Source organism: Neopsephotus bourkii, unplaced genomic scaffold (assembly GCF_033783945.1).
Source record: "Neopsephotus bourkii isolate Nb327-2 ecotype Australia unplaced genomic scaffold, CSIRO-AGI_Nbou_v1 NB_745, whole genome shotgun sequence".
NCBI classification, from domain to species: Eukaryota; Metazoa; Chordata; class Aves; order Psittaciformes; family Psittacidae; genus Neopsephotus; species Neopsephotus bourkii.
Window position 1 is genome coordinate 2784390 of NW_026901243.1, and position 11220 is coordinate 2795609.

The window sequence follows — 11220 nt, forward strand, 5'->3', positions numbered from 1 at the left end:
AGTCATCTCACACATACATCATTTAAAACACACTGTGCAGCAGGATAAGGGTATTGGTTTCCAACTATATAACAACATTAGGCATGAGAAGCACAATCACTGCACTGAAATAGATGTCTAAATCCTGCCTGAAACGTGGCAGAACTGTGCCTTGCTTAGCATCCTCTGTGAAATACCAAATACGTATTTGGCCTGCAAAATTTCCAAGGGTCAGGACCCTCTTCCTCACAAAATATCAATCACACACTTTAGAAACAGAATATATTTAGTGCGCAGTAACGTTCTGAGTGAAAATCATGTCTGGCAAAGGTAGGAATGCCTCAAGCAAACACGGCGCTGCAATAACCATGAAGTTAATATACTGCACTATGAAGGTTTAGACATTAAGACATCAAAAATATTGACCTTTGTCTTATCTGTCTCAGTTTTACAGCAAGCAGGAAACACAATAAAACAATAGCTGTCATGGTGGAAGCCAGGCTTGAGTTCACTATGGAGATAGGTAGAATGATGCCATGTAATACAGTGATAATCTGTATTTCTGCATTGCTCACTTGCAAAGCTGCTGATCTGACATAAATACATTAATTACAACTGCTTCAAAACAAGCCACCTCCTGCCTGCTCTCCCTCTCCCACCTGGTTTAAAACCAGGCATAAGTCAAGTTTGCCAGCTTAAAAGGGCAGAAATCCTTCCCAATAAAATCCAAAGAACTCGGGTGGGTAAATGGCGATTTTCCATTCCCACCTGCCCTCTGTAGCCACAGAGATTAAGGGACTCATATCCACTTGGGATGTCTCTCCAGAGAGCAGGAACCAGCAAGGAGTTCATAGCCCACCACAGAAGCTACAAAACTCCCTGGGTTTCCTCTTTCTTTTCATCTGGCAAATGCAGACCTCTGAGTGGCTCCTCGGGTTCTTACAGCAACTGGCAATACACCGCTGAGAAGTCCTAAAATCAGACAGGAAAAGGGCACTGCCTTCCCCAAACACCCTCAACAAGCGACAATTCAAAAAGCCCAGCAAGAGATTTAGAAACCGACCCTTTGCCAAAGAGGTCCCACTTTGATGCCTCAAACGAAGCGGTTTACACATCTGGTGGGTGGTTACAGGCAAAGGAAAGGAAAAGAAACCTCGGGAGTTTAAAAATAACCATGGAGTTGCCTTTAGGGTGGAGCACTGCCTCTGCGCAGGGAAAAGAGGCAGAAATGAAGCGGCTGCCAGCGTGTGGAAGTGCCGAGGGTCTGGCCAACTTGTCCCTTACCCAGCCTCATGCCATTCAATGCGGCCACTCTACGGCTCTGCTCCCGCAGGATGTTTTCCTGGGACACGCTGCGCTTGGGCTGCCTTCGGAAGCACTGCATGATCCAGTGTGGAGCCCAGGGAGAGGCGTCGCGCGTCGAGAAGGCCGGGGGGCTACGCCACCCCTAAGGGGATCGCTGCTCATCCAGGAGCCTCCAGCGTGCGCGATGTCAAACGGGGCTCCGGGGAGGGCGCGGAGGGAGGCAGCAGCGGGAGAGAATCAGAGGAAGGCAGGGGAGGGCAGAGTCCAGGCGGGGGTGGGACCGTGGGAAGTCTCTCCTCCCGCTTCGCTCACCAGCACACGCTGGATGCAAAATCACACCGAGCCGCCTGCCAGCCCCCTGCCCAGGTAGAAGGAACAAGTTTTCCTACAGCCGTATGCCAGAGGGTTTTTAGACGTCACTTCCAGGGGCTGGAGGAGTCCCAGATACTGCTTGTGGCTCTTAATCAGTGCCTAGGGCTTGTCCGCTTAGCCTGCCCACAAATGCTTGGATCAGAGGGACCTTGGCTCCACCCTTTCTCTTCTGTGCAGAGCTACTCCGTGCTGTTCCCATTGACAGGCAGTGAAGAGAAAGCTAAAAACACCTTTTAGCCAGGGCAGACGCAGCCCAATAGCTGCGTGGAAACTGTGCTTTAATGCTCTTCTTTTTCCACCTAGAGAAGAGCATTTTCCTAAGACTCTGGATAGTGTCTTCTCTACCACTGATTTCCTGTATGATTTGGGTGAGTCACCCTGCATTTCTGCATAGCTCTGGCTTTATTCTTGTAATCCAAAGTTATCCTGGAGTCTCGTACAGGAACAAGCCCCCACCAGTGTTTCAACAAGTCACTGGTTGCACAGAATCAGAGAATAATTCAGGTTGGAATGGACCTCTGGAGCTCTCTAGTTTACCTAATCACCCACTCAAAGTGGAGTCACCTTCAAAAGTACATCAGGTTGCCTATAACCTTGTCCAGGTGAGTTTTGGATATCTCTAAAGATGGAGACTCCACAGCCAATCTAAATCCCAGTTCAAGAGTTTAAATGACCTTAGTGAAGAATTCATTATGACCAGTATAAATTTCATTTGCTGAAACTCATGACCACTACCCATTGTTCCGGCAATGGCTGGGACTAAAACCCTTCTCTTCCCTAGCCATAATCAATTCTGTGGTGAAATACAGCAGCTATACTTACTAAGTTGTTCCATCTTAGGCAAGTTTACAGACCCTATCACAGACTGTGGGTTTTTGTCATTGCCTTCGCTAGCTGCTGCCCTGCCAGGCGAGACAAGGGTGAAGATACTGCAGGAGATGGAATCAAGTTGGGGTGAATGTCTCTTACTGAAGAACCACCATATGTCCAAGAAACTTGACAGCAAACCACATGCCACCATTTCTGCTGGAGACATAACTGAAGGCTCTCCATCCCCAGCATTTCCATTCACCACCCCCTTCACATTCAAGAGAGGTTTTAGAAACATTCTCTATCACCTCATCTCTGGTGATCTGTCCATTTTCCCCTTCTTTCTCTGCATTTTGAAGGAAGGTCTATCAATACTCACAGATAAACACCAAGGACTGGTATATCTGACCAGCACAAGGTCAGGATAAGAGTCATTAATCACTGCCATATGCCACACATAAGAAATTCTCTGAGGACAAGACAGAGCCATCGTATGTCCTTGAACAGCAGTACAACTAGTAATGCTTTATTTACACATGGCAACTACAAATCACAGACAGCAAAGAATAAAGGCACTTTCTGGATGAGACATTGCTGAGCATGTTAGCCAGGCAGTCAGTACGTGTTCGAGGAAACCTTTCAGCCTTTTCTAAGATCCCTGCATATATATACAGGGCTGGATGTCAGAGGCATGATCTCTGTGGTGCTCCCCTGGGAGCTGGGAGCTTTGCTTTTGCCATGGCTAGGAGGTGGGCACCATGATGTAATGGCTAGATGATACTAACTAGCAGTCTCTCAGCACTTCCCATATTTCACATTGTACTGGAGAGACTGGTCCAATTAAAGCAGTGGGGATGAGAGTGCTCTCCCATACTTGCCTTAGCAACACAATTTGCTTCTGTGCATCAACTGATGTCCAACAGCAGCCAGAGTTCCATAGGGATCAATCTGGGAGCACACAGAGCCTCTGCGCTTCATTTTCTCATTAATTCCTAATAAGCAGTGGCAGCAACAGCACTGCTCAGAGCTTTCTAAGCTCTCAGAGAACATCTTACTGTACTTATCCCTGAAGCTTGAACACACAAAGCACAGGATCAGCAGTCACCGAGTTTAAACACTTTCTATAGAACAGCAGTGTGTGAGGCTGTGAGTGCTTCAGAGATATAAGGCACTTAAAATCAGTTTGGTTTTAAAATGAAGATGAATTCATCGGACCAGAAGTGCCCTCCTTTGGGAAAAAACAGATCTAGATATGCTGTGGTCCTGAGGTCATTTAAAGACAATGTCACATCCTGCAGACAAAGCCTGAGGGGTAAATGTGACACTGTGGGTTACATGGCATTGTTTTTTGGTGTTACGTGTTGCTCTGGAGGAAGTGATTCCTGCAAAAGGCTTAAGGAAAAATTCTCTAGCCTTTATTCACTGCAGGCAACACCTGACTGGGTCTGAAGCCTGCAAACACTCAAGCATGCAATTTTAGCCACATGACCGAAATAAATGGCACTAGTCACATGAGGGAAGTTATTCATGTCCCAGTGCCCAGGATTGGGGATGTGCTAATTATCCTATCAATTCCAGCTGGATTACTCACTGAGCAAATGGAAATCGATGTGAACGAGGATGTCAGAATATGCTCCTAAAGTTAGCTTTAATATCCAGGAAGCAGATACTTGAGATAGAAAGGCTGTAGAGTCTGGTAGGAAATCGGCTCTGTGAGAAAACTATTATTGCATAGGCTGCTTTTCCAAAATGAATTAATCTCCATTACATCCTTATCTAAAGGAGCTAAGGAAACACTATTCCCACTTCAGAGAGGAAGAAGCAGGTTGGTTTTGAGCTCTTTGGGGCTGGACTTGTTCCCCCTCCACCATTGCATTTGGGTAATACCAAAAGTGGTGCAACCCTAATGCTGATCATAGTCTCTTTACACCACTCTGACACAAGTGACGTGACAGAAGTCAGCTGCCGATTTGCCCAGACTTGTGATAATTTGGGCCTGGAATGAAAACACCTGTGCTGGTGATGACCTCACCACTTCCCCATTGCATCATGCACATGATGTAAATTATTTATTATTACTGCTAATGCCTATGGCAGTTACATAACAAATAACAAGTATCATGCTAAGGGGAGATTTTCCCACTAAAGAGGCCAAAGGTTGTGCCCTTGCTCTATATTTGCTGCCCAGAAGAAAAAAATAGGTCTTTTTTACATTACACCACTCTTTGAAGAAACATTTTAATTTCATCTTCGCTCCCAGGCTGCCTCACAGTGAAATTCAATAGAATTATTTTAATAAGAGTAATAGCACAGTCATAGTGTCACTGCTCATTAATGAACTGCAGTGTCTACCCCTACACATTCCTTGGCCTCAGCAAACATGAGAACATTCAGTCCAGGTGAACTCAGAATCCATGAGAGTTTGGGAAAGCTGTAGTTCAGCTGACGCATAGTAACATGACAACCTTCTGTCACTCGATGGAACACTCAGAATCTGAAGTTCCTGATGGTAACTAAAGTATGAGGATTACTTTTGCATACTTAGTATGAGGAATATTGTTAGTGCAGCAGCTGCTTGGAAATGAGCACAACCAGCTGCAGCACTGGGCAGAGGCTGCTGTTTGGAAAAGCAGAAAACTCACCAAGTGACAGGGATTTAGTTGGTTTCTGCAGTGCTTTTGCAAATCACCGATGTTACCTGTGAAGTGCCTCTGCAGATGCCCCTTTTGTCATCTGTCACCACCCTACAATTATATCTAACCTGGCTTTTATACCAGCTCCTTGGCATGCCCGTGCCTGGAATCAATGTGGTCCCAGCAACGGCTACTTGTTGTCGAGCTGAAACCCTGCCAGAAGAACAGGACAGCAAGACCCATGTCTGCAAGGTCCAATCTGCCCTACCTTTCCCTCTGGAGTCCATTGTTCACTTCATTCATGCCCTCTCACATCCCACATATAGAAACCTCACTCTTCCCTACTCCCTTGCTACCTTCAGGACACCATTCACTGCTCTCACCCTTGTTCTCCCCACTCACATCTCACATCCTCAGAGGGCCAGTCTGTCACGGCAGAGCTTGAGAATAGTCAGTTTCTCACCAGCAGCAGAAAACGTCAGTGACTCCTCTACACCAGCCTTCCCCTCCTTGCTCCCTCCGGGGAGTGGAGACCAGGGGGTGGGTGCTGTGACCATAACCATCGCTGCATCTCTGGCCAAAGATGCTCCTGCTTCTTGACAGTGGGTGCATCTCTGGTGCATGTGGTATGTACCAAGTTCCACCTTGTGGTGACACTGAGAATGGGCTTCTCCACAGAGCCTGTGGCAGCACCAGCAAACCTTCTTCTCTTCCTTACATTTGCTCTTTTTGCCAACTCTACTTCCTTTCCGGGGTGCTTGAGAGGTCCTGCTGAGCCTGGGCAGGGTGACCTTAAAGTTTCATACAGGAGGAGTTCTCCCTAGGTATCATGTTGTGGCTGCCCTTCAAATCACTGCCTAAAACCTTCCTTTGCTGGCATGCTGGCAAGAAGTCCTATGGTGGGCAGATTTCTAGTGCATTTACATCAGTGCTGTCACCATGCCCAGTATTTTTCAGCACCACTTTCTGTATCCTTTGGCCGCCTCGCCTTGTCTGCAAGGTTTCTGGGAGAATGGTCACTTCTCCAGCCCTGGTCTGATCAGCCTGCCCAGCCCAGCTATCTTTCTCCAAAAGTGGCTGGCTATATCCAGACCGCCTACTGCAAAGGGCTGCAGGACCATGCCATCACCCAGACCATGCTATGGGCTAGCTTGCTGTGGATCAAAACCATGCTGAGGAATGTACTGGCAGTTAAACAGTACAGAGCCCTGGCTTTGGTTTGTATAGACGAAGCCAGGCTGCCTGCTCAGACATTTCACAGGCAGTTCAAATTGTGACCTTTATTTGTGAAAATCTTCATGAATCTTTCTACCAGTCTGGGTCAGTCAAAGGGAGCTTGGATCTGTGCCCAGGTTGTGACCCATCAAAAGCTACTGCCTTGTGCTTTTACTGAAATCCAGGTAAAACACCTTACTGAAGTTCACTGCACCAAACCAGACTGAAGGTTTGGTTCATACCTTCCACTGGTCCCTCCATTACAGTGCATACAGAGATTTGGCTGCAGAGCGAGAGGCACTAAAACAAACACTGGCTTGCAGTAAATTATAGCTTTTCCAGTTGCTGGTGTGAAAAGAGCGTGAAGAAAGTAATTGAAAAGAAGGATATCAACTTGATAGATAGCACCAGGAGCAACAGCCAGAAGCACTCATGCAGCTTAGCTGCCTAATTTCTAAATTGTGTTTCTGGGCACACACTGATGAAGATGTTCTTTTCATAAAACCAAAGTCAACTGTAGGTTGATCCGAGCTTTTTTATTTTTAAGATCACTTAATAGCTTTTCTTGACCTTTTCTTCAGGAGCCGAAATTTCTTCTACAGAGAAAGTGCAGGTCACTCGTTGCGTTTCTGTAGCAGGGCAAAATTTGTGCAATAATTAAATTGCACAATTGAATTACGCAAAACTAGGGGAGCATATATATGTATTATTTAATCTCCCCCCCCCCCCCAAGTGATTTGTCTGGAATTTCATCACTTCTAACTTTAGCCAAAAACAGCCAACAAGATTTGTTACATGGTTATCTCAACACAGAGCTTTAAAAGGCATCCATATGAGGGGCAGCCTGAGATGTGAGAATGACCCCCCACACACTGTCTAAACTTATTTAAGGTGTAGAAGTATCCTGGTTTAGAAGAAACTGTGACAAAATCTTCTCTACCTGCATAAAGAAAAAGAGAAACCTCCATGTTTGACACGGCTCTGCAGCCTTCCGTTCTCATGGGCTTGGCTGAGTAAGGACAGAGACCCTCCACCCTCTGTAAGGACCTAGTAGACACATGGCCTGGGGGTTAGTCTTGTAGTATTTAGGTATTTAACATGCACTGAACAAGGGGCCAGGAGAAGACAGAGTACAATTCATCTCTCTAGATCTCTAAAAACCTAGCATTTCTTGCAGAGACCCACATTTAGCCAGTTGAATCCCACCCTGAATGATCGAATCACTAAGTATTTGTCTGCAGCTTTCCTTCATAAATACCCAATTACATATTTCAGTCTCCTGTAAAGGAAACTATACTTTGCTCCCAAATTATCGACATCCTTGTCTTCCTCATCTGCCTACCCAGTCAGCTGAGTTTCCAGATCTTGCACAAACCATCTTTTCCTCACACACCTCTCCCAGTTGCTTTTCCCTGTAGATGGCTGTATCCTTTCATCTCTGCTACATGCAGCGGTTTTCCAAGCAACTGCATTTCCTTCTTCCTCCTCTTTCATTTCCTCATTAAACTCTATTTTTCCCCAAGCATCTTCTTTCCCTGAGTCGCCTACTTTTGAGCCATGTCTTGCCCCAATTCGTCTGCTCTTGGGCCTGATTGTAGGGTTTGCACACCAGCAACAATCTCAAAACCCACTGTGGGCTTTAATTTTACTAACAGACATTGCTCAGATTGGAAATTTAGCAGCTTTTCTGTCAAAATGAAAAAAGACCCCAAATTAATTTTACTTGTCCTGTAATGGAACAAGTTGCATGTTTAATATTCTGACAAGTGTCAGTATTGCAAGTTCTCCTGCACTACTGGAAACACTACGGCTCGAAAAACTCCCATGTAAAGCATCAGGCACAACCTGCACCAGACGAGGTGAGCTAGGAGTATTTTGTTTGTAGGAAAGGAGATCAAAGTCACCAGGGCTGATCCTAAGTAACATTACCTCCACCCACAGAGGCTGAAGCCCAGAAGGAGCCTCCTCAGTGCTCTCAGCTAAGAAGGGCAGGTAGAGATGATTCATTTGGAAATTTAAATCTAGAAGTTAATGCTCAGGACTAGCTGCAGAAGAAACAAGGAAATGGCCTGTTTTCTAAGGTTTTACCATCCTTCCCTGCTGATTCTCACCCTGGGCTGTGGCAAAGGGCATTTCCGTAACAGGGCTGTGGCATTCCCTGCACAATGTACACAGTGTCTTGGATGAAAAAGTCAACGTATAAGAACAATGCATAGTACAAATTAGCTATTCTATACTCTGTGTGAGCACAAGAGCTCCCAGTTCAGAAACCAACTAACTCATGGTTCAAGACAAAGATTATTAATAGCTCACAGAGTTTAGCAGATTCACTGCGTGCTAAATGTGGATGACTCTTTATAAAACAAGCAACAAGAAGCCCATCCAGCTGAATTAATGCATTCAAAATACAAGGCACAGACCACTAAATCACAGTAGCTATTCTGGCTCTGCAGAGACAAGGGAACATGCTCAGTTTTCTTCCCAGGACTTAGATCTCTATCCAAATGTGGAGCAAACAAAACTATATAAAAATTCAGGAGACTCTCATCCATAGTAATACCCACTTCTACTATCAGAACATATCTCAGGTGTTCTGACATGGTAAATACAGCTGTTGCTATATCTATGTTGGAAAAAAAAGAGAGAAACTGAAAGAATTGAGTTTCAACATACATACCATAGAGAAAACATATCTACAAACCACAGTACCTGTCACCAGAGTCTTACAAACTACTTTGCACAAGTCTGATTCTGCTAACAAACTAACATGTGAGCAACTTTTCTTGTCTAAGTAGTCTGGCATTCAGAGTGACTTTGGCACTTGTGTGTGTTATGTGTCAAGGAATTTCAGTAAATACTTTTTTAAAAGCTTGGCTCATTGAACATTGTGTGTTTTTCTGCTTGAGAGATGAAAACAGATTAACAAATAGCCACTGAATTCTTCTTGGCTCTTCACCCCAGAAGGCTGAATAATATTTGCTGAAAAAAATGACCCACAGGCCAGAATAGGAAATATTTCAATAGTTCCAGATGTATTTCTTAGCTTTATTTCCCCAGTGGTTCTATAATGAATGAGATACCTACAACAAATATAACATTAACCTCTGTCTCACCTTCCTGCCTGATTTCTAGCATCTAGGAAGACTTGAGCCTGTGGGAACCTTTTCATGTTTCTCCTGGTAATGCTAAACTGATGATGTTTATGGTCAATCACGTATTGCTCTATTAATTTAGTTTTGTTCATAGCTCGTCTATAGTAAGAAAGCATCTACCTCATGAAACAAAAATAGGCACTGTAGCCTCTTCCCATTTCTGTGGAATCACAATATCCCATTTCAATCTGTAGCTATCACAGCTCTGAGTTCCTTCTGCTCATCAGAGTAAGTAAAACACAGTGAAGAGGTAACAAAGCAATCTATTAAAGTCATACAAGGGAATAAGAGATATTTCATTACCCTGTCTGTAAGGCAAGCCTCCCAGTCTTGGTACCAATAGAACCTTCTTAAATATCACTTTGCCTAAAGGGCAGAGAGGACTTCTTTTGCAGAAACATTACTTATTTTGTACTTAACATTTATAGAGTCTTGGGGGCAGACCCTGAGCCGAGGTGATTTATCTTGGCTCTGCTGTCTTCACCAGAGCCCAGAGAGTTTATTTAGCTGAGCAACCGTCCCGCTCTCAGCTTCACCGTAAAGGGCAGGAGATTTGGATCAACTTTTCTGGATTTGCAGACACTTACCAAGCCATGACACCTTTCCCACCAACGCAGCTAACCCTATTACAGAGAAGAATCTGTCGTATCTCTGTAACACCGACTCTGTGCTACCTTACTTCCAAGTGAGAGAATGTGGAGGCAGAGAAGAGGAGAGGAGAGAGGAGGGAAAATAAAGCTCTTGGACAAGATAAGACAGCTGAAACGCAAGGACATTTCTACAGACTTACTGTTACAAGCGAGGAAAGTACCATTCGCTTCCATTGCTGCAAAGTAAGCCGCTGTGCAGCAGCAGAAAGGGCTCCGGGAAGCAGCTGGGCCCACAAGTTAGCGCTGGCCCGGGGTGGGAGCCAGACCCGTGAGCTCAGCTCCCCCTGCTCCAGTAATCCCCAAAGTCAGCTCCCTTCCGAGAGGCCCGCTCCTTCCCCTTGGCTAGAAATACTAGGTCTTCGCTATGACTCCTCATTTATTTCTCTCCCGCATCCGCACGCCGCCGCCTGCCCAGCGCATCGACTGAGGGGGAGCGCTCGAACCCCGGCGCCGCTGTCCCTGGCTCCTCCCCGCTGAGATCTGGCGTCTTCACCGCTGGCCCAGCCTCCCGCGTTTCGCTACCGCTGCAGCTCCACAGCGATGCTTCTTTTCTTGTTCCTGGCACGTTATCAAGCTCCTCTCCTTTCCGGCAAGATTTCCAGAAGGCGCCGAGTGCGGCAAATCTGTCCTTCGTGGTACCCCAAAGCAAGAAGAGGGCCTCAAACAGATACCATTGGTCAGAGTCTGGGTCTAAAGAGCTTTTGCATAGTAGTGGGGCATATTTCTTTTCTCAGGGGAAAGAAAAAAGCAGGTCACAAATTGCCAATGTAGACATAGAAGCTGTAACCACAAACGCTCGCAGAGGCATGAGGTTAAAAGCAGAAGTTACAAGTTTTGCATTTGAGATAGTGGAACAGAAAGCAGAAAAAGAAAACTACGTTGTCCTGAGGGTTTTACTGAGTGGAACTGATTTCTTCCACTCTGTCCTCTACTCTTGAGTAAAAAGCTGATGCTGGCAAACAGGGAAGAGCAAAAGACAGAATCCAGTGTGCAAAAATAAAGTTTCCCTCTACTTGAATGTTTGAGGGAGGGTTTCAGTTATTGTTTTGCTGTTGTTCATTTCAATTTCTTGTTATTTAGGTTACCTTGATGCAACCAATGGAT

General features: G+C 45.4%; 1 protein-coding gene across 2 annotated transcripts in view; it reads right to left on the reverse strand.

Moving 5' to 3' along the window:
- Positions 1 to 10617, reverse strand: part of PLCD1 (phospholipase C delta 1) — a 53076-nt gene extending 42459 nt beyond the window's left edge. The window contains exon 1 of one of the 2 annotated variants that reach the window (XM_061354799.1): positions 10257 to 10617. In XM_061354799.1, coding sequence (XP_061210783.1) covers positions 10257 to 10290 — 34 coding nt within the window. In that variant the 5' untranslated portion in view covers positions 10291 to 10617. Of the gene's footprint in view, positions 1 to 1263; positions 1532 to 10256 lie in introns of those variants that run through there. The other variant, XM_061354798.1, reaches the window with a different exon arrangement.
- Positions 10618 to 11220: the final 603 nt, after the last annotated feature.